Source organism: Heterocephalus glaber, unplaced genomic scaffold (assembly GCF_053883595.1).
Source record: "Heterocephalus glaber isolate CG9 unplaced genomic scaffold, H.glaber_assembly_v1.0 deba00001481, whole genome shotgun sequence".
Classification (NCBI taxonomy): Eukaryota; Metazoa; Chordata; class Mammalia; order Rodentia; family Bathyergidae; genus Heterocephalus; species Heterocephalus glaber.
In genome coordinates, this window is record NW_028258317.1 from 32,861,490 (window position 1) to 32,888,257 (window position 26,768).

At 40.5% G+C, this 26,768-nt stretch overlaps 1 protein-coding gene and 1 long non-coding RNA gene across 12 annotated transcripts in view; one reads left to right on the forward strand and one right to left on the reverse strand.

Annotated features, from left to right (window-relative positions):
* Positions 1–5,823, forward strand: part of Slc24a2 (solute carrier family 24 member 2) — a 235,455-nt gene extending 229,632 nt beyond the window's left edge. For all 5 annotated transcript variants that reach the window (XM_021252901.2, XM_021252902.2, XM_004838341.4 and 2 more), the window contains 2 exons: positions 46–212; positions 3,578–5,823. In XM_021252901.2, the coding sequence (XP_021108560.1) occupies positions 46–212; positions 3,578–3,827 (417 nt within the window). In that variant the 3' untranslated portion in view covers positions 3,828–5,823. The remainder of the gene's footprint in view (positions 1–45; positions 213–3,577) is intronic.
* LOC147825895 (uncharacterized) overlaps positions 1–26,768 on the reverse strand; it is a 122,078-nt gene that overhangs the window by 56,123 nt on the left and 39,187 nt on the right. For 4 of the 7 annotated variants that reach the window (XR_015439911.1, XR_015439910.1, XR_015439913.1 and 1 more), the window contains 2 exons: positions 15,110–15,161; positions 13,739–13,797 (listed from right to left, as the gene is read on the reverse strand). This is a non-coding gene — a long non-coding RNA (uncharacterized LOC147825895). Of the gene's footprint in view, positions 1–3,775; positions 3,789–13,738; positions 13,801–15,109; positions 15,162–26,768 lie in introns of those variants that run through there. The other 3 variants (XR_015439909.1, XR_015439915.1, XR_015439914.1) reach the window with 2 other exon arrangements.

The window sequence follows — 26,768 nt, forward strand, 5'->3', positions numbered from 1 at the left end:
TTTGTGACTTCCAGCACCCATGTTTGTTCCTGTTGTGATATTTAGGTTGGAGAGACCATCGGCATCAGTGAAGAGATTATGGGTCTGACCATCTTGGCTGCTGGGACCTCCATCCCTGATCTTATCACCAGTGTCATAGTAGCCCGGAAGGGGCTAGGGGACATGGCCGTGTCCAGCTCTGTTGGAAGCAACATTTTTGACATCACCGTAGGGTGAGTAGAGATAAATCTATAAAGCTGTACGCCAGCTCTGCCACTGTCTTTGTCTTCCTTTTTTTTTTTTGGATCAAACTCTGGATTTTGTGCTTTTGATGCAGGTAGCAGGAACACTGAGCTAAATCCCCAGCCCCCACAGTCTTTGTCTTCCTAAAGGCTATGAGATATAACCAGGACCTTCGAGCCCAAAACTCACTAATAACAAAACAAAGTTGACACTGGGCTTATCATTCAGTTTCACCACTCTATTTTTCATTTTTAAAGAACTTAATGAAATATAAGTCATCCCTGTATAATCAGAAACATATACCTGCATATAAAATATATGTTTTAGAAAATACTTCAAGGAAATTTCACTTATATACCCGCATTTGCCACATGTTTTGAATATTCGACATTCAGGACAGACTAAAATGCTCTAGTAGTAGATTTATGGTATTTTTTTCTATATTGTAATTAATATCCTGACAGCTTTGGATGAGATTTGAGTTTTAAGGCAGAATGGGACAAACATAGGCCCCAAACAAATATTGTTTCCTTCCTTGGAAAACACAGCAGTCTTGGAATTCTCTATGCCACAAAAGATACTCTAGGTTTTTTAAAAGTTGGAAGGTGAGATATTTTCTTACAGTTAAGTAAACAGGGGTAGTGAGCCAGATTGGGAAGGATGTTCATTCAGCTAACTTGTCAGCAGTAAAAGGACGCTGACAAATAACCCTGAACGTCCGTCCCCTGAGAAAGTAAAACACTGGACGTTCTCCTTAAACTCCCAAGAGGACAGGGCTCTTGGTACTTGGGTTTGGAAAACCAATGATAGGCATCTACTTTCTCAGTAAATGTCTTAATACTATTCTGTCTTATACTTATTCATTATCACACATGTATATAGCTTTATATAATGTCTAGCATATATACTGTAATACACTGTTACCCATCTAAACCACACAGCAGTCATATGAAGTGTACATCAGCATCTGCATTTCTCAAATCTGCAACCTGCAGGGCACAGACTCCATAAAGCTAGTAAATGAGGTAGGCAGCTGAGGTGTGAACAGAGTCTGTGCCGTTAGCCACACTCTGTGCATAAAACCCAGCTCTAAGCACCCACTGTGTAATCTCGAGTGAGGCCCAAAAGTGCCCGCTCTCCTATCAGGCTGTCTTCCTTGGCTGGTCCCTCTCACTGAGGAGCCCTCCCTGTTTGTCTGCCGGGAAAGCAGACTTCTCCTCCCAGTGTCAACTCCAGTCCTGACCTCTCTGATTCCGCTGGGCCTCACCTGAGGGCTCTTGGGCCCATAGAATCTGCAGATCCTGCTGTTGTTACAGCCCTATCTGCCTACCAGCCTGAGAACACACCAAAGGGGAACCCACTGGGGCCTAGTACCTCACCTGGTGGCCTGACAAGTACTTGTGGAATGCATGAGCACCTGGGTGAATAAACAAATAAATGAAGGCCTTGAAAAGTGTGTATTTTCAAGGAAGTTGTCATAGTACAACAGTGCTGCTTATGCATTTAGAATAGTTTTGAAAATGTTCTGAAGTGGAAAAAGTGAAAATTCTACAAGCTAAGAAAAATTGTAAATATTCAGTTAGACATATCTGTCATGTTTTTGAAAAATAGCTTCCTAGTGAATTGCAAGATGCTCTTTGTTGACTGTTCTTAAATTGTATGTCTATTCTAGCAACAAATGAAAGTTTAAAGAAAAATCGTCCTTAGTCTTACTTCCCCAAACATTTTTTTATTTTTTCTTCCAAGTGTTTCATAGTTTTCTCAGTGAATATTCAGTTTTTTCCTCTAGGAGGGCTCTTACTTTTCCATCTTTTTTCTGTTTACAGTACTGGGATTGAACCCAGAGCCTTCTCACTAAGCTACAGATTTCCAACTCTTTTTTAGTTCAAGACTTACTTCTTAGACTAAGTCACTAGGTTGCCCGTGCTGGGATTGCAGGGATGCACCACCATACTAGGCTTATTTTTTCTACCTTTAAGCCATGTATACCTGATACAAAGAAGTATCTATTAGTAAATCATATAAATCATTTAAGTGTTTGTATAGCTCTCAAATTATTTTATGGCTCCAAATATGCTATTCTATTGTTTTCAGTCCAACCATAATCCTTCAATAGAATTTTATTTTTAATTTTCTGCTATTGTGGATATTTGATAAACACCTTTATCCAGAAAAACTTTCTCCTTTAATTATTTTACTAGGATAAATTCCTTTAAGAAGTATTAATGGATTAAATATTTTGAAAATATTAATGGTTACTGATGTATTTTGCATATTTTTTTGGTGGTTTTTATTTTTTGGTTTTTTGAGACAGGGTCGCGCTTTGTAGTTCAGGCTGGCTCTGAACTCACTATGTACCCCAAGCTAGCCTCAAACTTGCAGTGATCCTCCTGCCTCTGCTTCCTGAGTGCTAGAATTACAGGCATGTGTCACCACACCTGGCATTGCATATTTCTTTTCCAAAAGCTTCTTTCCCAAGAATTTATACCAATGTATGATGTCATCACTAATACATTGACACCACTATCAATATATCAAGTGTAAAAGTTTCTGTAGCTCTGCCAGCATTTTCTTTTTGCCCATCAAATTAATACAGTAAAAAAAATTTGGAATATATATATATATATACACATATAAAGATCAATGATAATCCACCGTCCTTTAAAATGTGTATATTTTGCATGATTAAAATTACATTGCCATTTTATGAAAATTCTTTTAAATTTAAAATTATATGCAAGGCCTGAGGTTTGATCCCCAGCACTTCAATAAAAAATAAAGTTTAAATGTAAAATTATATCATGTCGGGCCGGGGATTTAGCTCAGTGTTTCCGCCGCCTGCCTTGCAAGTGCAAGGACCCGAGTTCGATCCCTGGTACCAAAAAAATAAATTAATTAAAAAATAAATAAGAAAAATAAAATTATGTCATGTATATTTTTCTATATTATTATACCTTTTTTTTTTTTTTTTTTTGTACCGGGGATCGAGCTCGGGACCTTGCGCTTGTGAGGCAAGCAGTGGAACCACTGAGCTCAATCCCCGGGCTTCTTGTGATTTTAAATAGCCATCTAATATTACATTGGCTTACTCACTATTGAACTAGTTCCCTACCATTAGAAATCATAAGACAGCCCCCAGTTTTTTAGTATTCATTCTGCTATGGGACAAACTCTGTCCTCGCCGATCCGGTCAGGAAGTGAGCACAGGTCTCTGCGAGAGCACTGGCGTCACCTAGCGTCCTTGCGACTCCCCGGGGGCTCACACTAGCGCGGGCCTCAGGAGCCCAGCGCCCTCCCCCTGCGCTGCGAGACCCCTCCTTCCTCAGCAAGTGACACCTCTCCCCACCGCCCGCAGGCTCCCGCTGCCCTGGCTCCTGTACACCCTCATCCACAGCTTCCAGCCCGTGGCCGTCAGCAGCAACGGGCTCTTCTGCGCCATCGTCCTGCTCTTCATCATGCTGCTCTTCGTCATCCTTTCCATCGCACTCTGCAAATGGCGGATGAATAAGGTGCTGGGCTTCGTCATGTTCGGCCTCTACTTTGTGTTCCTGGTGGTCAGCGTACTCCTGGAAGACAGAATTCTTGTGTGCCCCGTCTCCATCTAGCAGAAAAGCCATATCCTGAACCAACAACAGCACGGAGACCCCTTCCTGCTCTGGGCTCCGGGGTCCTTAACTTCCTGAGAAGAAGCAGCGGGCACAAACCCGGGCGCCAGCGCCCTCCTGGGCGGGACGGAGGAGTCCACGCAAGACGAAGGCAACCGTCTGCGCAGGCCTCTCTCCACTCTCCGCTGAGGTACTCCTCGCTGGCCGGAGGTACATTCATTGTAATGATGCAGACAAGGAGTCTCTATATCCACGTATGAAATATACACACATGAACACGAATCCTGCCTGTTCCTGTACTATGCCTCTCCTTGCATACCTATAGATGAACATATAACTGTACACAAAGAGAAAAGTATATATAAAATTATATATATATATATATATATATATATATATATATAAGTACAAATGCATCTTTTCAGGGATAGCTCTAGTAGATTTATAGTACCTATTTGAGAAGGGGCATATCTACCTTCAACCTTCAGTCTGGGCTTTACCTCATAAGCAGAAGAGGGAAATCATGATATCAACAGACAGGTGGCTCTGCTACAACCTTTGGCCTCCCTTGAAGATGGATGGTTTAGGGAAGCAGTTTCCAGGGAGGAGGGCTTAGTAAAGAGAGTCTGTAGGAACCCAAAGTTGAGCCCTCCAAAATGTTCCCACAAGCCAAACAGGGAAGGCTAACTGCCCACCCCACTGTGGTGCATGACAGGGATTTAGGGCAGACAGGTAAAACCCAGACTGGATTGATACTAGTTTGGGGGGTGGGGTGAACAGGATTGGGTTATTTTGGTTTTTTTCTTATATTGCCCCAGCATGCAAGTAGAAAATATGACTGCAAACTAAATTAGTGCTTCTCTAGGACAGCAGAACTATATAAACTAAACCTTTATCTTTCCAACACGTATCCCATTATCATCAAAAGGAGGGCGGTCTTAGCTGTGGTCATCCTGTAGACATACTTTGAAGCTAAGGGCTCACACATAGTCAGATGCCTGCCGGAAGAGCCGAGATGTGTGCTAGGAACACCATGCAGTAGCGGTGCTCAGCCAGACCTGCCACCCGCTGGGAATGCGAGGGAGCGGCTCCAGGAAGCATTTTCCAGTGTGGTCATAAAGTGTCTAAGAATCATTACTTCCAGTAGATCTAAATTAGCTCTAACCAATCCTGCTTGGATGGGGTCAGCTTGGAGATGTCTGAAGAGACAGTACACTTGGTGCATCCCGGGAAGGTCTCTGAGTCTAGTCATGGATTTGGTTAGAGTCCACACGACATCTGTGTCTCTCCTCCCAGGAGGACCCTATCTGGACTCTGTCTGGTTTTTAGAGTTCACTAAAGACTCTACTCCATTGCTTCATTATGCTGGTTTCAACCCAGTTACCCCAAAGTTTTGATTTCTTAATTTTTCTCAGCTTTACATGGGACATTCTCATTCAATTCCCTCAAGTTCTATTTGACACTTTGTATTATTTCTCAGGTCTACTTCAGTGGAAAATAAAACTAGCAGGGAGTGAACAAACTAAATGGATAAAAAAAAGTATGTAGAACCTTTCATTTCCCCCAAGTGAACAGAGGGTGGGCCATTACGCTATCCCACCGTGCTCTATGTTGGCACATACCACAAATGCACACGGGGAGTCCACCTTGTGTGCTCCTGTCTCCAGTCCGTTCTGCTGCTCTGATTACATGATGAGCCCGTACCTCTTCATTTGGGAGACAGGAGGCAAGACTCACAGTTGAACACCAGGATCAGTGACCAGATCCCCAGCCCGAGGCCATTCCTCCTCCCTGAGACCTCAGCTCCCTCTGCAGAGCATGGCCGCAGCAGGAAGTGCCCATCCTCACGCTTAGCCCACAAGGAAACAAAACTACAAAGGGGAACCCTCCCTGCCCTGAGAAAGCAAGAAACCAAGCTGCTACCACTGAGGTGCTAGCTTTTCAGGCTCTGCAACTGCATAACATTGGGTTTTCAGATGTGTGGGAGGAAGAAACCCTCATCTCACTCATCAAAGGCAGGACTTAGTATTAGGCAAGAATTTGTGTTGGGTGTTTAGAGTGAGAAAATGAACTTTTAGTTTTAAAAAGCGTTGTTTGCCCTGATACTGCCTGAAAGGGAACACAAATGGTTATTGTGTGAATCCTATTTTATTGCCTAGTTTGTTCTTTGAAAGGTTTAAATAGGTGACTTTGGGCACTGGAGGTCGAGTGCCACCTGCTCTGTCCCAGCCATTCCTGATTGTCCCCCTGCCTCCTTGCTCCTTCCCATTCATTCCTAGCTCACCTGAAGACTCATCCAAGCAGCCAGCAAGAATTTTCCTTGCCAAAGAGTTGGTAGCTCCATTTCACAGAAAATGTTCTGGTCTTTAATGAAAGGGTTTCTGAGAAGACAACATTTCAAGCCTAGTTCCCACGTGAATTATGTGCAGTAAGCATGACCCATGGAAGAAGTGTTCCCTGGCTGAATGGTGGACAGGCACCTCCACTGCTTGCCCTTGCTTTCTCTTCATGTATGTGTCTTTGAGTGTGCGGTGATGTGTTAGTGTACCATCATTTACACAGTTATAAGAAACTTACCACATCAGGGTTTCCAGAATAGATCGTCTTTAAACTCTTTCCTGACTGCCTGTGTATATGAGTATCAGATTTGTACAATATCAGTTACGTCATTACCCTCTGACCTAATCACATTCACAACTCCAAAGCAAAGAACATCCAAGTTTGCCAAAGTAAAGGAAAAGGGAAGTCATGCACACCCACCAAAGGGAACATTTCTTCCTAGTCCCATAAGGTTGCTTTGTTCTATGCATATTCATAAACAAACACACACATATGCACTTATGTTTTCACAGCCCCAGAATATACATTTACAGCCTTAAGGAAACGGCCAGCCATACCCCTACTGTTGATGCAGAAGCATAGAATAGGCAACAGGAAGCACAGGGAAAAATTCAGACTCCAGATGCCCTCTTTGCTTCTCTCGAGCAGTATACAAAATAATACCAAAATTTCATACCAACATCTTACTAAATCTAAAATAAATGAGCTGCATCCTAATGGTTTCATTTACTCACAGCAAACCAAATAGGTCTCACTTGCTGTCACCTCTCCTGTAACCCAGACAAACTCAGGACAGGAAAACAACTTGGTTCAAACCAAGACTTCTAAAATAGAAACTTCTAACTTGCATCTGAGAATGCCTACACGTCTAGCTGCCCTCTTGACTTGACCAATTCCTGATGACCTGAAGTACCTGATTAGATGATGCTGTTCATCTTCCCAGGACCTTAGCTGAATTGGGTGATGGCAGATTGGGAAGCAAAATACATGTGCAGGAACAGAGGGAGGAGGTTATTTACTGGCTTGGCAGATGCAGCAGAATATCTTAAAACCTTCCCCTGAAGATTGTAAAAAGAGGCACGGACTGCTTTATATTCAGAGAAAATGCTTTGTAAGGCTTCTAACAGGTGTCACCTGACAGGGGCCATTATAATTTATTTTATAGGGAAGACATGAATCAGGTGGTTTGGAGCCCTTTCAGCAAAACACAGCTGCCTTGCTGATTAGATCATGTCCATATGCATCCACTCCTGGGCAGAAAGGAGTGGGCAGACTAGCCCCTACTGCTCATCTTTTAAATGTCTCTGTGATAGTGAGATAGGACAGGAGCTATGAAGGAAAGCGCCCACTCCCAGGCCACCTTCCCAGAAAGTTAATTGAGGAAAAGACAATTGGTAGACAGAGTTGAAGATGACACTTGTGTTACAATGATGTTCTGTTGAAATCACTGCATTGAAGTACTGAAATAGGCCTGACAGCCTGTCTGAATGCAAGCAGTTCCTCAAATGTCAGTGTGCTTCTTCCTCACATCTGTGCACACGTGTACACACACACACCCAATTATGTGAATGCCAAGCTTCCTTGCACCAGACACATTGCCATTCCAGTAGATAAGTGACCACATTATAGACAGCAGACAAAAGGAAGAAAGCTGTTCTTAGGGTGATTTCCAAGAAAGTGTGCTCCAGAAGTTAATGCTCATTCTCACTAAGCCAGATCTTACACCCCACTGGCTTAATATTAAAAGACATACCCACAAGGCCTGCACCTCCGTCAACACTATCAGCTTCAATTAGCAGATAAGGCCTTGGCATTAGGGGTTAGTAAAGGTAGGAAATGGAAAGAAAGGAGAAATTAACTGACTTTACCAGGATCCCTAAGCAAGCAAGTATCACATTGAAATTTATCCTTATGTCATTTAAAATGGTTAAAAATATCAGGCTGTTTTAAACAATTTCAAGAGCCCATATATAGTCCTAGATTTTATTTTAAATCCCTTCTCCAGAGGCCTTGGGAAAGAAAAGTAACCATGTCTTTACCCCACTGTCTATTTGAGTTAAGCTCCCTGCCTCTGTAGTTTCATGCTTCTTTTTTTAATCTCAAACCTTCATGTTCTTTGAAATATAAAGCAAACAATAAAAAGCAATAAAGGAAATATAGCCAGCTCCACTCCATTATTTATTATTACACCATCGCAATATTTCTTCTGTTGCACTGGGAGCTTCAGGGCTACATGGGCTGTGGTGCTGAACCAACAGAAGACTGGGTTTCCGTGGAAGTCACAAGCTCACTCTGGGCTGTACATAGAAGGAATGTATTTTGCACACAGTATCCACAGAAGGTACACAGTGCCCCGTTACACAACTCCTTCACGTGTGAGCATCAGCCTGGCTCCACAACACATGAACCCCCGCAACATTCAGGCTGCTCGTGAGTTTGAACCACGAGACTGGGTGATAGGTAACTAAATTCCCGGCGTGTCAGACAGTGAGGGGCTGCATGGAACACCCTACATGATTAACAGCCTGGAAAACCTAAGCGAATTGTTTGAAAATAAACAGATACCTAAGTCTGAGGGAGTGCCATGAGTATTCATAGGCTGCCACTGAAGATCTAACCCAGTAGGAGTTTGTCCAGCCAATCACCGTAATCCAAAAGGCAGCATCCTCCAGGAAAGGGAGCCCCACAGAGGTGCTCCTGATATAACTGAGGCAGAAAAACCTCCCTCAGGTTAACCCTAGTCCCTCCAGTTGAAGACTTCAGCTTTTTTTTTTCTTTTTGGCAGAAAGCAGCTGCATATGGGCACTGTTCACTCTTTACCCCAACATAGTTGGAAATCACCCGTAAGCGACCCTTTACCTCCTTTTATCCAAAGTATCCTTACATTTGTATTTTGAAGTCCTTTTTTAATCCTCCTAATCACTTTTACAGTTCTTCTCTACTATTTCTTTTTAAACACTCTACTTTGTTCTTAAGTTATTGTGCCTTGTGACAGATCACAACATGAGTACAGGTCTGAGCAGTGCTGAGTTACAGCCTGGAGCTTCTGGCTTTACTCCCTTGTTACACACCCCTCTTGCTCGTGCCTTTTAAAAAGTCACACTTTGTTGCTAATTCACATTTGTCTTTGTTCCTGTGGCCCCTGTGTCTCTCTCTCTTCAAGATGTTTGGGTGAAGCCAGGGTATTTCTCAGCCTGCCCCATCCTTGTGTAGGTGTCTGGCTGCTGTGAGCCTTCTCTGTTGGCCTTATTGAGTCTCTATCTGATTATTTCTAACCTCACTTCCACATTTGAAGTCCTAGCTGGACCGGTCCTTACCCTCCTGCAAGGTTCCCACCACCAACCTCCCAGTGTACTTGATTTCGCCAGTTTAGCAGGCATGTTTTCCTCCTCCTCCTCCCCACCCCCCGCCCCGCTCCTTGATGTGAGCACTGGAGAAGTTGAGACCTCTGCCCCCAACATGTGTTTGTGGTAACTGAGTGCTTCTTGGGGGCAGTCCTGCTGCTGAAATGTGGACAGAATTCACCACCACAGTTAAGTAGGGCAGTAGGGACACCTTCAGAGGACCAGCAGGGGTTGGTTCTCCAGTGAGAAGTGTCAACGTGGGGTTCAGCTTTATCCTGCGACACTGAGGAGGTCAGGCTCACAAAGTCTGCTTTCGAGGTCATCACCCCACACTCACAAAGAACTCAGAATGGGAGAGACACTTTAGATTACTCCAACACTGGGCTTATGCTCACCTGCAGTGATTTACCAAAAGGAATTAATATTTTCATTTTAAATAGAAAGTTAGGGAAATACAAGTGGAGTCCCCTCTTACCTATCAGTACTGCCATGTGTTCACTTCCTCTGTGGGAAGCTGGACAGGAACTGTAAGGATGTTGGTTAGCATCCCAGCCTAGGAAAATCATCTACAGCTCACCAAAAAGACAGAGATTTTCTCTTGCATTCTTATATACTGGGTTGCATATTTCTTCATAATGGACCTGTAAGTAACTAAAGCCTTGGGGACTAATGGTTCTCTAAAATATTCAGCTAACCAAAAGAGAAGGCTAATTTTTTGAATAATGTCAGACCAAAAAAAAGATGAAAAAAGTAAATCTGAATGCCTGAATAAAATCATTTCAAGGATGAAAGTGCATGTGTGAATTAAGGGTAAATAACTCTTTGCCACTTAATTAAATGAGTCTCCAGTTCTCATCAGGATAAAACTGAAGGACAATGAATGCCTTTTGGGTTTTTTAATCTTTTAAAATTGCACTTTATAGCACTTCATAAGAGACGATTGTCTTAATTAAAGCCATAAAATACCAATAATACATATATTCAGGTCTTCTGAATATAGTAAATCAATAAGCAGTTCACAAGTCATTTCTGTTTTGTATTGTTTGTTGTAAATTGGAGTTTTATCTGTTCTATTTTAATTATCTATAATTACTGTTCTAGACAATCCTAATCTACTAATAAATTTCAGATGTGTACTTTAATAAAACTGAAAAATCAAAGAAATTATTCATTTCACAAAAGCATTCTTCATTTTAAAAATAGGTTGTTTTACATTTCCTTTAGATAGCAACTGTAGTATCAGAATACTACATTTTGAAAATATTTCCTTTTAAAAATTATAGGTTAACTGTTTTTCAGGAACTTTTCTCATGCAAAGCAAAGTTCACCCATATGGAGAATGAAATGTGTAATTAGCAAACATACCTGGGAAATTTAAGATGTGTTTGAGTTTTTATATAAATATAGGAAACGTCTAAGAAGTTCCCTTATAAAAATGGCAAATAGAGATATAAACTCATCAATAATTTCTTATAACTAAATTAGTAACCTTTCTGAGGAAGACATATAAAACAGCAGATTTCATAATGCATCAGGTGATTTTCCCCCTTTCCTACTAAAATACACAATTTCTGGCCTACTATGATGAACTTTTTGCATACATACATACATAGATGTCTATACAAATAGAAACTTTAATCTTTTACTTCATTGTAACTTTTTATATAATTTGAGTGAAAGCTAATAATGTATTTTTAAACAAAATAATATATAAAAAGCACTTAATAGCCTAGAAATGTCTACCACAGCTGGATACCTAAATTATCTACGTAGAATAAGCACATGTATTAAATTGGACAACCCATCAATTTCATGCTCAGATAGCCAACTCGTCCTCAAGAAAGGGTATCAACACAGAGCCAGTGGCATCCCTCCACTGGGAGCTGTTTCGGAGACTGAGGAGTCTCTACAAAGGGCAAAGACCCTGTCTGGAAGAGGGAGTCCCGTGTTGAGGGACCTGCAGACCCTGTATGCAGAGTCCGCCACTGTGCCCTGCATCTGGCTTTGCCCCTTCATCTGCTTTAGTTTGGGGAAAAAACAAATGAAACCCACAAGCAACAGCTCCCTTCTTCAAACTGCAGACTCAAAACATGTTGAATCAGGGGCTGGGGATTTAGCTCAGTGGTTCTGCCCCCTACCTTGAAAGTGGAAGGTCCTGAGTTCGATTTCCAGTACCAAAAAAAAAAAGTGTTGAATCAAACCTAAGAGTAGCCAACTGGTTTAATGAAGTTTCTGCTAGCACTATAGGAAAGACAAATTATACTTTTGTTATTTGCATATTTTTAAACAGAAAAAAAGTTAGCAGCATTGATTCCAAAATGGACATTTGCCCTATAACATGTAAACTCTTTTTTGGACAGGTTCTGTTAAAAATATCAAAATGCATTCAGAATCTTCTAGCTATTTTGAGATACATAGTGCATTCGTGTCCACTACTATATTCACCCTCCCATGCAGCAGAACTTATTACCCTGACTTGATCATTACCCAACATATACGTAAATCCAAACATCACACTGCACTCCGTAAACATATGCAAGCCTTATGTGTCAAAGAGCAAAAATAACTTTAAAACATTTTTATGAATATTTGGAAAAGAGTGCCATTTTTGTAAAGGATCTTTTTAGAGAAAGACGTGGTCTCATGCTTCCAAGATTTTAATCCCTATCTTTACCCCTTTACGAATCCAGTGGATGCACTCCTAAACGACGATTTTTGTCATAGTGTGTGTGTGTGTGTGTGTGTGTGTGTGTTTGCTCGCGCGCTGCTTACAAACATGCTCACTGGGTGACAGGATCCCTGGTGACACTGTGTCAGTGTGTTCTCTGTTTGACTACGTCTGTGAATAACTAACTGAAAGCTCCACTTATTTGTACATAGGCGGTGTGGAGCACTGTGCCTCTGTCACACGGATAAGGCGGTCTCTTCATGTCCCACTGTCCACATCTTTGTGTTTCTACTACTGATAATCAACTTATAGAATATCACTTTATGTAGCTAAGTTGCTTTGGTGTGAAAAATAAGAGTAATAAAATTATTGACTCAAAAAAAAAGTGTTATTTTGTTTTTGAAAATTATCCTTTCCTGCAGCTAATCAGGACATTCAGGGTCTCAAGCAATTTATGCCCAGTGGTACAAGTTTTATTGCAAGAATTCAAGATGACAGGGGCACACAGGAGTTACTGCTCATTATAACTACAATTTACTGGGTTCCTTTTATTGTAATTTGAGCTTTTAAATGTCTGTAGTAAACTTATGCCCTCAAAGCAATTGGATTTTAATGAATTAAATATATTGGGAGTATAAATTCAAAAGATCAGTGTTACCTAAGACTCTGAAGTCAACACAAAATCTTGTTATCAAAGTAATATTTTTATATAAAAATAAGAATTCATAATCACTTTTTTCTTTGATTATACTCAATAAACTCATAAGTTTAAAAGATTAAATTCTAAACTGAGCTGGGGATTTAGCTCAGTGCTTCCACCACCACCTGCCTCGCAAGCACAAGGTCCTAAGTTCGATCCCCAGTACCAAAAAATTTAAAAATTAAAAAAATTCTAAGCTGGGTGTGGTGGCACACACCTATAATTCCAGCATTCAGGAGGCTGAAGCAGGAGGGATCACTGCAAGTTCAAGGCCAGCCTGTGTTACATAGCATGACCCTGTCTCAAAAAATAAATAAAATTCTATATAATTAAATTATTTATGAATTAATTAAATTGCCTCAGGTGTTTTTTAAATTTTACATGTTTAACATATCTGATTCTCTAATACATTCCAAATCTGACAAAACTACTAACCTAAAAAACATAATCTTCCTACACACATAAACAATGCCATTTAATGGAATAAATCAAACTTAAGTGAAATATAATAAATTTAATTATAAACATTTTAATACCATTTAAAAACTCAATACAAATCTACACCTTCGAAATTAGTGAAGCTAATATAAATTATACATGTCAAAATGTAATCAGATATATCACTATAGCCAGATTTCTTTAAAACACCTTAAAATAAAAATATACATAAAATATCCCAGTGGTTATAAAACTTATTCCTAAACCACACCAAAGTGTTAATACTGTAAATTTGATTTACTTCACTCTCTCTACATTTCTGTAACATCTTCCTAGGCTTTGAAAATCACCCAAGTGATGGGCAGATTCAATATCTCAGGCAGATCAGATGCCTGAGGGAGAGGCAAATGTGATTATTTACCATCTGGAGAAGCCATCTCCAGGACGTGGCACAGGGAAGCTTCGTGATGCCCAGAGAACCTGCTGGAGCAAAAGTGAACATGTGAAGAAAAATAAAAGTGAACATGTGGCACTCCCACCTTGAGTCACTCTCTGTCCTGGGCCACGGGGGACCAGGACCACACCTTCCTCTGCCTATGATTTTGTGAGCAGTGAACATCACCACTATGACCATCACTATTTTTTCAGTCAAAATCTTTTTCAAAATTCTGTGTCCTTATTTGGGTAGGTGAATTCTGTGGCCCCCCTGAGTTACAATTTTTATGCTGCACCACTTGATTATATATCCCTTTATTGCCTGGTTGGATTCATTATTCTGTTCATAACTTTCTTATCAGTTCCGACCACAGTTCTGATCATGGTACTGACATGTGAAGTGCTTTGCATGCATCTCATTTAATCCATGTAACAACTCTGAGTTGAGTACCACCATTATTACTGTTTTATAGATCCAAATATGAGGCCAAAGACATCCAGTAACACGCTCAAGGTCACAAAGCATTAGAACTAAAACTTGAGGCTGAATCCTTCCATTGCCCAAGTTTGAACTCTTAATCATTACTTTATGCTTCTCCCCCTCCATTAGCTCTAATTATCCCCAGTCCCAAGATTCACAATTGTAAAGTTCATAGCAATTAGACAGAGTAAGGATGCCAAAGTCAAGCAAGTACCTTCCCTCTTTTCTTGGCCTTCCTAAACTTACACTTCTTTTGAGGTTGTTTATTTTTAACATTTTTTTGTCTTGTTTTTTAAGATGAGTTCTCATTCAAATGCTCCTTCCTTATCTCCCAAGTGCTGGGATAATAGGTGTATACCATGGCAACTTCTCTAAACTCACATTTCTCAATACAAGCTAAGTACACACCAGCTGCATTTGATTGAGTGAACTTGGTACTTCCATAACAGAAGTTTTCAGCCTTGGCACAACTGATATTTTTGGCTCAAAAATTATTTGTTGATGGTTGCTGTCTTGTGCATTGTATCATATTGTATCACTTGCTTTTATCCATTAGGTACCAGTTTCAACAAAGAAAATATGTCTCCAGACATTGCCAAATATTCCCTGGTAAGAGCATAGGGGTGGAAAAAAATTGCTCTCAAGTGAAAACCACTACTGTTTTATCAGATACAACTCAACCAACTATCTCTGGACCTCCATGACCCACTCAGATACACCCTAGGCTTTAGCCAGTGTGTGCCTTGCAACTCCTGTTGTAATCTTGTCAAATATTCTGTAATAAAATCTCTCTCTCTCTCTCTCTGCAAGCATTTACATTACACTGAGATACAATACCTGACAATCACAATTTAAAGGAGGAAAGAAGTCACTTACCTCATGGTTTCAGGAGATTTGATATGTGATTGGCAGACTCCAAGGCAGAAACCTAATGGTGGAAGGACATAGCAGAACAAAGCTGCTTAGTTCATGGTGGCTGAGAAGCAGAGCCAGGGAACAGAGAGGAACAGATGAGGGACCATATATAATACCCAAGGCCATGCCTCCATGTGTCCATGACTTGGACACATCTAAGAGCATGCTTTCTTTACTAATCTGCTAGGCATTTCTTAATCCAATGAAGTTGACATGTCAGGATTACCACTCATGACCCACCCCTTGTCAATCTCACACCCAAACACATCTCCTTAAACCATACTTAATCTCCAAATAAAGATAATAGTAAGTTTATAATTCTGCCTAATACAATTATCCAAAGGTCAATAATAAACACAATAATCCCTTTTCCCGATGTCTCAACAGTTCTACCATTTTTTAAAAGTCTAAGTCCAAGTCTCCTCTGAGACTCAAGACAAACTCTTAGCAGTAAAAATAAAAACAAATTACATAATTCCAAGGTATAATCCCAAGGTAAAGGGTAAACATTTCCATTCCAAAAGTGAGAAATAGAAGGATAGGAAAGAATTGGACCAAAGTAAGACAGAAGTCCAGCAGGACAAACGTTAAGTCCTGTAGCTCCATGTCTGGCATCCAAGGTACAGGTGGTAGTCCTCATCCAGAAGATACCAGGTGACCTTGAGATCTAAAGGCCTGCCCAGTCTACAGTCATACCACCCTGAATGTGCCTGATCTCATCTAAAAGCCTGCCTGGAGTGGAGCATGGTGCTACACACCTATGATCCCAGGCACTCGGTGGCTAAAGTAGAAGGATCACAAGTATAGGGCCAAGCTAAGGTAACATAGTGAGATGCATAAAAATGTAGCTCAGTGGTAAAGCATTTGCCTATCATGTATGATGCCCTGGGTTCCATCCAGCACCACAAAAAAAGCCACAGGCTAGTCAGTAATAACATACTAAGGGAAATTATATTTCAGTCTAGGTGTTAGGCTCAGTCAAGACATTAAACCTTCTGGGGAGTACCAAAGTCTGCAGAATTTCCACATCTTTGGGAGGCTTTGGTGATCTACACATACTAATTACACACTGAAATTCAAAACTACTGCTTGCTCAGTCTTGTTTTTAGGGGCAGGTTGAACATTAACCACATCCTATATATTTCTACAGAGACAACCCTTCCTCATTGAAAACCCAGAGCTAGCAAACCTTGGATAAATCATCCATTAATGCTCCTTCATCCACAGCAGACATCAACAATCTATCACTGCACCATTTCTTATTATACTTTCAAACAGCTATTACCAATCAGCTACAGTGGCATGCAAGGGAAAACCTCTAATTTCCAAACTCAAGCCCAGTGATAGCAAACCTTTTAAGTTTTCAATGATAACAAACAACCAGCTGTGGCATCCGTGCCATGGGTTCACCACCATTGCCCTAACCTAACTTATACATGAGGGAAAATGGGAACTAAATAGGCAATTTCACTCTCCTGAGGTCACACAACTAATGAGTTGAACTGGATATTTGAGAATAACATTTGCTACAAGAACCAAAATGCACCTGAGGTGCTTTACATGTTGGCATGGGTATTTGATGCACCCAAACATGGTCTACATGGCTCTTAGGATTAAGGAGTTACCACTCATAAGCCAGAGTAGCTAGATCACTGTGACAGGCACCTTCTCATTTAGAAGACTTAAGAGTCAGGTCATTAGTTAGGTTATACACAGACAGTGAATACAGCAGGATCTTATCAGTGAGAATTGTGTAGAGATTTTTTTAAAAGGCTTTTGCTTCTGAGATTTAATAATAGAATTTCTATAAATAATAGCAAATACCTCAGGGGCCAAAAAATATATAGTTTTGCCAAAATTTATTTACAAACCTGATGGAATGTATGCAAATAGCTCTGTCTGCTGCCCGCAGCTAATGACCCATGGCCTTGAGACAGAATCAAGTTAGGAAATGCTGTAAACACTCTGACTTTCCAGTTTCTTTCTGGGACCTTATTCAAATCTATTTTCAATCACAGTAGTGGCTTCACAGAACCTAAGAGAAAAAGAAAAAGAAGAAATCTTTTCCACATGGAAAATAATACTATTCATTACCATTGGCCTGTTCAGGCATGGTCTTTAGAAAAGATAGGAAGTGGACAGAAGGCCCTGCATGTCCTCAGAATTCTCAGATTTCCCGACTATCTCCCAGCTACTGACTTTCATTGTAATGCTTTGTATCTCCAGCTCAGTGATTTCCAACCAAGAGGCTACACCTAAAGAGCAAGAAACAACTGGAGTCTTTTTTAAACCACATATGTAAAACCTAGCCCTTCCATTTCCAGTTGCCCCTCCAACCTCACCTGTGTGCCCTCCCAGGTGAGAGCCATACACAACCCTTTATGAAGGGAAAAGGCCACATCCCATACAAGTGTTGGGTGGAAGAAAGATTGAGAATCCTGTTAGCTAAAGTCCTTCATCCCTATAAAAATTGTAACTGGACCTGGAATGAGTCTATGCCTTGAAGTTTCTCTAAATGATCAAGAGATGGCCCTCTATTTATTTATTTATTCATCAACAAGGGCTTAGGACCTGTGATGGGCCATTTACAAAGCTTAGCACTGGGGTGCTTAGGGGGTTATATGCCAGTCCCCATTCTCAAAGACTTCATAGTCTTGAGAAGGATACAAATAAGTAATAAATGTAGGATTTGTACTAGATGAAGCAGCCAGACTACCTAAATTTGTAATTCCCAGCTCTGCTATTCACTAGCTGGGTGACCTACCCTTCTCTGTGCTCCACTTTTCCCATCTATAAGCTCATTACCATGAGTATTAATTTTACATGGGATAATTCAGTTAACATTTACTTAAAAGACCCCTAGAAGAGTGCGTAGAAGAGTGTCTAGCTTATAGTAATCAATATACAGCTGTCTGATGAATAATTACTGTAGGAGTCTCTACACCACTAGACCCAAGTCTGATTACCTTCACCTGGAGGAAAGCTTTAGAGATGAGACTGCCTGTGATTTGCAGCAGAAGGATGGGACATCTAAGAAAGGGAAACACTTGTACTAACAGATGGAAAAACTGTGATATTTGGGGGATGCCTTAATGGGACCACCTTAATACCAGCATCATGCTGTTAATCCTAGCATCACACACACTAGACTGGCCACCTCCAAAAAGCCCCACCTATGACCACATGAGACTTTAGGAAACATCTATATACAAACCACAACATTCCACCCCAGCCCCCAAAGGACTCGTGTACCTCCCTTTATATGTAAGGCATTTAGTCAGCCTCCAAGAATTGCCAAAGTCCTAACAGTTTCAGCATTGCTGAAAAGTCCAAATCCAAAGTCTCCTCTGAGATTTAAGGCAAATTTAGCTGCAAGCCCCTTTACAAGTGAAAGTTAAACACTTCCAACATTCAATGACACAAGATAGACATTACCATTCCAAAAGGTACAGATAGGAGGATAGAAAGGAATGGGACCAAAGTAAGTACAAAGTTCAGCAGGGCAAACATTAAGTCCCATAGTTCCATGTACAGTGTCCAGGGCAGCCTGTGGCAAGATGTGAACTCCAAAGGGCTTGGGTGGCTCTGTGGTTGCTGCTCCCATGGCTTCTCTCTTGGGCTCTCTCTGCTCACTCCTTGGAGCTTTCCTCAGTCAATCCACATTCTTGGCTTCTCCAACCTTCTGGAGTCTCCACTGCACCTTCAGCTTCACCCTCACAGCTTCACACACTGTCCTCTCAGAGGAACACTGCATGGCCTCCCAGGCCTTCTGAAATCTTCGTAGAAGCCTTCCTGACCCCACAACTCTTGCATTCTGCATGCACCTAAAACCAGCACCACATGGTTGATGCCAGGGTCTGCCACCAGCTGGAGCAGTGGTGAAGCTTCCTCTTCTCTTGGCTATCTAAGTACCTGGTTTGCTGAGCACTGTGAACCTAATCTTGAGGAACAAATTCTCTAGTCCTCCGCCATTCTGGAACATCATTGTTTGAGGCTCTCTTCTCAAAGGGCTGGTAGCACTAACACCCAGGGAGGGTACCCTTATTCCCAGAATCACACATTCTAGATCCAGCCACCTCTGAAAAGCCCCACTAATGGCCACACAAGGCTTTAAAGGCACATCTAGATACAACCAATAACAGAGGAACAAAGTTCAGCATGCTTGGAAATGCTGGCAAGGCTGTAGGAAAAAAAGGAACCCTTCTCCAGTGTTGGTGGGAGTCTAAATTGGTACAATCACTATTTAAATCAGTATAGAGATTCCTTAAAAAACTAAAACTAGAGGTTCCATTTGATTCAGCTATTTCTCTTCTTTTAACTCCAAAAGAGTGAAAAGCATACTACAGTGATGTATGCACACCCATGTTTATAGCAGCACAATTTGTAACTAAATCTTGAAAACAGGCCACTTGCCCATCAACAGATGAATGGATAAAGAAAAGGTGGTATTTATATACAGTGGAGTACTATGCTGCCATAAAGGATAAACTTGAGTCATTTTTAGGAAAATGGATGCACCTTGAGAACATAAGTTTAAGTGAAATAAATTAGACACACAAGTTTAAGTATCACATTGTTTCTCTTACGTGAGAACCCCAAAGGGTAAAAAAGGAGCAAAATGAAGGACAGATATTGGGAAGCAGAAAGAACACGTTCAAATGGGAAGGAGAACAAGCAGAGGAGGAAGAGAAAGGGGATTCGAAAAAGAAAATGGAAGGCCAGGAGTGGTGACACATGCCTGTAAACCCAGCACTTAGGAGATTGAGGCAGGAGGATCACGATGAGTTTGAGGCCAGCCTGGGCTGCATAGTGAATTCAGGGCCAGCCTGAACTACAAAGTGAGAGCTTGCCTCAAAAAAAAAAAGAAAGAAAGGAAACAAAATGGAAACAAAGCTTTTGTAAATAAGGAGGAGAAGATGGGTTGAAGGGAGGGGAGGAGAATGTGAAAACAAGAATTAAGATATATTATATACAGGTTCAAATTTCCTATGATAAATGTGATCATTATGTATGGGAAATGTACTAATTGAAAAAATATATTTTAAAAGGGAGAAAAAAAGCTCAACATGCCTGAAAGGGTAGGGTCTGCTGGGAAGCAGAGAGAATAAACTAAAAGTGTTGCAGAGGGCTTTCTCTAAACCAGGGAACATCCAGGATTCTGCCACCAAAATTTCTTCGCCAGCATTTGACATGGTCAGATGAGGGCTTAAGAGAGTCCCCAACATGCACGGAAAAGAAATGGCTTGTATTTGCTTCAGAATGACCTAGGGATGTAGGAAGAAGTGGATGTGGTATAGAAAAAAAACAGATTGGCTATGTGTGGATAATTATTGAGGCTGGGTGAAGGATACACGGGGTTCTTCACAAAACTCAGTTTGTATACAATTAAAAGTTTCCATCATAAACCACTTTCTTAAAAGCATGGCCCAGAGAAAATGGGCAGGAACTATCACTCTCAGTGGTTAGCTGTTCTTTGCACTTCAGTGAAAAAGAAAAATTTTGAGGGAGAAAGGACCAGAAAAGCAAAGCAAGGGAGAGAAAGACTATCAAAAGAGAGGCTGGGGCAGCAGACATCAGTCAGCCTCCCTCCCACATCACCTGCTCACTCAGCTCTTCTGCCTGGGTATTTGCAACTGACAGGATTCAGTGATCTGCCCCTGCACTTTCCAGGCCAGGCCATTTCTCCTCTTGGCATCTGACACTAGTTCCGAGGATGCACTGCTGACTGGGTTCTTCCCACTGAGAATGTCCAGGTGATCTGTGACTGCCCTCAGCATATTTTTGGCTTCTTGGGTGACATTTTTTTTCTGGAGTGAGGTTCTTTCTGGGATCTGGACCTAAGATATGTCACATCCCATGCCACCTCTTCAGGGATAAAGAGTTTCCTCCAGAACCCTGAGTCACAGGTAGAAATGGGGTGCCAGAGCACATGGACTCCTATGCCGACTGCAAGTGACTTCCAGGAGACAAAGAGAGAAGTCGAGCCCCATGAGCCCCAGGAGTGGGGATTTGTCAGGAGTCATGATGGCAGGACAGGTGATGCATGCTTGAGAGAAAAGAAATCAGTTAAACCTGTATGAATGAACTAGTGAGTAAGGGAGTACACACCACAAAGGAGGAAAATTCTCAACAAAGCTGTGATTTTTATAAACAGGCCAGGAAAAGGCATGTTTATCAAAAGAAGGGAAAGTATTCTTGTGCTAAGCTAACATTAGACCCAAAGAGGAGAAGCCAGTGTGGACCAGAGCAGTATGGCTTCAGGCCCCTCCCTGCCCCTGGCCACTTGGGCCCACAGGCCTAAGCCAAAGACCCACCTGGAAAAGACCTGCACAGGCAAACACACAACAGCCAGAGGTTGGCCCCAATACCATTGGTAAGTGTGCATAAACCCTAGCCAGAAGCCTAATAGGACACCAGGGACTGGGGTGCACAGACCCCAGCCAAAGGCCCTCCCAGACAACAGCTACATAGGAAGGCAGGCCCCAGCCAAAGGCACGCCTAGATATCATCCCAAGTGTGCACTGGCCCCAGCCAGAACCCGACCTGGACAAAAAGATAGCACAGGGATCCAGAAGGCCACCACTCTGAACCCAGGAATTGGTGCACTGGTGAGCAGAAAGGCCACTCAGTCACTTGCTGAGAATTGAAGGTCGCTGGGTGAGCAAAAAGTTGTCTCAACAAAGATGCAGCAGGCTGCATCTGTTGAAATGAGAAGATACATTAACAAGTCTCAAAACCAGAATTCCAGATCACCTAAGGCAACCCCAAAGGGCAACAAGATGGAACAATCTGATACTCAACCACCTGGACTCCCTAAACTGGCAACAAGAGGATCTGGAAAAAATGAAATCAGAAATAATTTCTCAGACAACAACAGAGATTGTGTCTATAGTGCAAGACAGGATTAATACATCTAGAGCAGACACAGACAAAAAAAAAATAGAGAAGCTGAGGAACATGATGGAATCCCAACATAGGAAACACATAGAATCAATAAAACAGACGAAAACAGATTTCCCGGAGGTTAAAAACTCTATTGAAAGTTTACGCAGTTGAATGAGCCAATGTCAGGACAGATTTTCAGATATAGAAGATAGGACTGTAATTAGTGACCAGGAAAAGAAAAATTTCTTAAACATAGTAAGGGACCACAAGAAATCAATCCAGTAGCAGCTAGATGATGCAAAGAAGAATAACATAAGACTGATCAGAGTCAATGAATAAACTGGAGAGAGTGAAGACAACATAAAAAATTGTTCACAAAAGAAATGGCAGAAAACTTCCCAAGCAGGGGAAAAGAACTTGACATACAGATAAGTGAGGCATATAGGGCTCCAACTAGCCATGATCAAAAAAATCTATACCCTAAGCATATAATAGTTAAGATTCCAGAAACCCAACAGAAGAACAAAATTCTGCAAGCAGTTAGACAAAAGAAACAAATCACATGCAAAGGAAAGCCCATCAGAATCACAGCAGACTTCTCAACACTAACCCTCAAGACAAGAAAAGCTTTGAGTGACATACTTCAAGCCCTAAAGAAAAACAACCTCCAACCCAGACTAATGTATCCTGCAAAACTATCTTTCAAAATTAATGGAGAAATAAGATACTTTCATGACAAAGAGCATTTGAGGAACTTCATGAATACCAAACCAGCACTCAAAAAAATTTTAAACAGTATCCTAGCAAAAGACAGTGAGGATCACAACCCCAGGAAGCACAGCAGAATGAATTCATCCAGTACAACAAGAAATTAAATGCAAAGTGGGAGAATCCAACAAAAAGAAAAAGTCATGACAAGGATAAGTCAATACATGTAAGTTATTTTTTTTCCTAAAATTCTTTTATTGGTACATTTTAGATATGCAATGCATTTACATTTATCATTGGTTACTTGTACCTGTACATGGTGTATCTTGGTTCTTATTTTTTCACCATTCCCTGTCCTCCATTCACCCCCTCCACCCTTCCCTATTTACAGAGACTTTGTTTCCATTTTTTCCTTTTCTCATAATTTTTCTTTTCCCTTATTTCCTTTCCCCTTCCCCTCCCACTTCCCCTACCTCTTTGGACCTTTTCTTCCTATTTCAAAGTATCAATTATTCATTTAATCATTTTAATCCTTATTTACACTTTCAGTTTCTCACACCAGAGGAACTATTTGGTATTTACACATGTGTGTCCTATTTATTTCACTTAAAAGTATCGCCTCAATATGCATCCATTTAGCTATAAATGTCTCTATTTTGTCATTCTTTATGGCTGAGTAGTACTCCATATTATAAAAAAAAAAAACCCCACATTTTCATTATCCAGTTTCCACTTCTTAGGCACTTGAGCTGTTTCCAAACTTTAGCTATTACAAACTGTGCTGCTATAAACATGGGTACACATATATCACTCTTGTATGATTCTTTAAATTCTTTGCAGAAGATACCCAGCAAGGGAATAGCTGGGTCAAATGGGACCTCTAGTCATCGTTCTTTGAGGTATCTCCATACTGATTTCCACAGTGCTTGCACCAGTCTACACTCCCACCAACAAGAGAGAAGGATTCCTTTCTACCCACAACCTGGCCAACATTTGTTTTGGTTGATTTCTTGATAGAAGCCATTCTTTCTGGGGTCAGGTAGAATATCAGCATTGTTTTCATTTGCATCTCTCAAATGAGAGTGATGTTGAACATTTTTTCATATGTTTATTTGCTAATTCTACTTGTTTGTCTGAGAAATGTCTGTTCATTTCAGATGCCCATTTTTGAATTGGGTCTATATATTTGGAGGGTCTGATTATTTTAAGCTCTTTATATATTCTAGATAGTAGACCTTTGTCTGAGGAACAGATGGTAGAAAATTTTTTCCCACATTGTAGGTTGTCTCTTAGCTCTGTTGGTGGTTTAGTACATATCAGTTATAACCATTAATGTTAATGGTCTCAATTCACCAATCAAAAGAAATAGCCTGGCAGAATGGGTCAAGAAGCAGGATCCAACAATATGCTGCATACAAGAAACACACTTAATACAAAAAGAAACTCATAGACTGAAAGTTAAAGGGTGGAAAACTCCATATGACAGGAACCTGAAAAAAAGCAGGAGAAGCTATCCTCTTTGCAGATCAAATGGACTTCAAACCAATACTGATGAAGAGAGACAAAGAAGGACACTACATCCTTGTAAAGGGAAAAATCCAACAGGAAGAGATGACAATCATAAATATATATCCACCAAATACTAGTGCACCCAACTGTATAAAACAAATACTAATGGACATGAAAAATCAAATAAGCACTAATACAATAGTAGTCGGGTACCTCAGTAGGCCACTGTCACAAACAGATCAACTAGACAGAAAACAAACAACAAAATAATAGAACTCAATGAAACTCTTGAACAAATGAACTTAACAAATGTGCACAGAGTGTTCCACCCCAGAAAATCAGAATACACATTCTTTTCAGCTGCACACAGGTCATTCAAAAATAGACCACATAGTTGCTCACAGAACATGTTTAAGTAAGTGCAAAGGAATTGAAGATATTCCCTGTATATTATCAGACCATAGTGTGATGAAATTAAGATCAATAGCAAAAGAAACCACAAGAATTTCATAAACACATGGAAATGGAACAACACACTTCTGAATAACCAATGGGTCACAAAGGAAATTAAAGAAGAAATCAGATGATTAGAATGAATAATCGATAATGCAAAATAGGAAGAAAAGGTCCAAAGGGGTAGGGGTAGTGGGAGGGGCAGCGGAAAGGAAAGAAGGGAAAGGAAAAATGCTGAGAAATGGAAAAAATGGAAATAAAGTCTTTGTAAATAGGGAAGGGTGGAGGGGGTGACAGGAGGGGTAAGAATGGGGAAAAAATGAGAAGCAAGTTGCATTATGTAAAGTTACAATTCCCAATGAGAAATGCAATTGTGTTGTATACCTAAAATGTACCAATAAAAGAATTTAACAAGAAAAAAAAAGAAGGAATCAGTTTCTGCAATTAAATGACAATGTCAATACAGAATACTGGAATCTATGGGACACAATGAAAGCAGTCTTACAAGGGAAATTCATAGCACTGAATACTCATATTAGGAAAACAGAGTGAACTTAAATAAACAACCTGATGCTGAACTTCAAGCTTCTAGAAAAAGAAGATCAGGAAAAGCCAAAAGCTCATACAAGGGAGGAAATTATTTTTTTATATATATTGATAAAAGAATATTTTTTAATATTATTTTATTGGTACATTTTAGGTATACAATATAATGACATTCATCATTGGAAATTTACACCTTTACACAATCTCTCTTGGTTCATATTTTTCCCCCTTCCCCTGCCCTCCCTTCAACCCCTCCATCCCTCCCTATTTACAAATACTTTTTTCAATTTTTTCATTTTCTCATATTAATTCCATTCCCTTCTTTCCTTTCCCCTACCTCTCCCACTTCCCTTTCCCCTTTGTCCCTTTTCTTCCCATTTTACATTATTTATTATACAATTTAGTCCTTATTTACACTTTCAGTTTCTCACACTAGAGAAACTATGGTATTAACACATGTGTCCTGTTTATTTCACTTAAGAGTATCACCTCAATGTGCATCCATTTAGCTATAAATGAATCTAATTTCTCATTTTTTTTGGCTGAAGAGTACTCCATTTTACAAAAAAAAAAAAAAAAAAAACACATTTTCTTTATCCAGTCTCCAGTTGATGGACATTTGGGCTGCTTCCAAGTTTTAGCTATTACAAATTGTGCTGCTATGAACATGGGTGCACATATATCACTGTGGTATGATCCTCTTAATTCTTTGCAGAAGATACCCAGCAGAGGAATAGCGGGGTCAAATGGGACTTCCAGTTCTGTTCTTTGAGGTATCTCCATACTGATTTCCACAGTGCTTGCACCAGTCTACACTCCCACCAGCAGTGGAACAGGGTTCCTCTTCCCCCACAGCCCTGCCAGCATTTGTTATTGGTTGATTTCATGATAGCAGCCATTCTTTTTGGAGTGAGGTGGAATCTCAGCATTGTTATCATTTGCATCTCTTGAATGACCAGTGATGTTGAGCATTTTTTCATATGTTTATTTACTATTACTACTTCTTTGAGAAATCTCAATTCATTTTAGATGCACACTTTCAGATTGCATCTTTAAATTTGGGAGGTCTGATTTTTTTAAATTCTTTATAGATTTGAGATAGTAAGCCTTTGTCTGAGGAAAAGCAGGTGAAGATTCCCACATTGTGGGTTGTCTCTTCACACTGCTGGTGGTTCCTCTTGCTGTGCAGAAGCTTTTTAATAAGAAGAGATCCCACTTGTTGATTGTTTGTGCTAGTTCATGGGCAACTGAAGTTTTGTTCATAAAATCTTTTCCTACACCAATGTCTGCAAGAGTTCAACCTAATTTCTGTTCCAGCTGATTCAGTGTTTCTGGTTTAATATTCAGATCTTTAATCCATTTCAATTTTGGTTTAATGAATGGAGAGATATGGTCTAGTTTTTATCTTTGCCAAGTGGAAAACCAATTTTTCCAGAACCATTTATTAAAGAGGCTATCTTTCCTCCAGTGCAGGTGTTTGGCTCCTTTATCAAATATGAGATGGCTGAGTGTGTCTGGC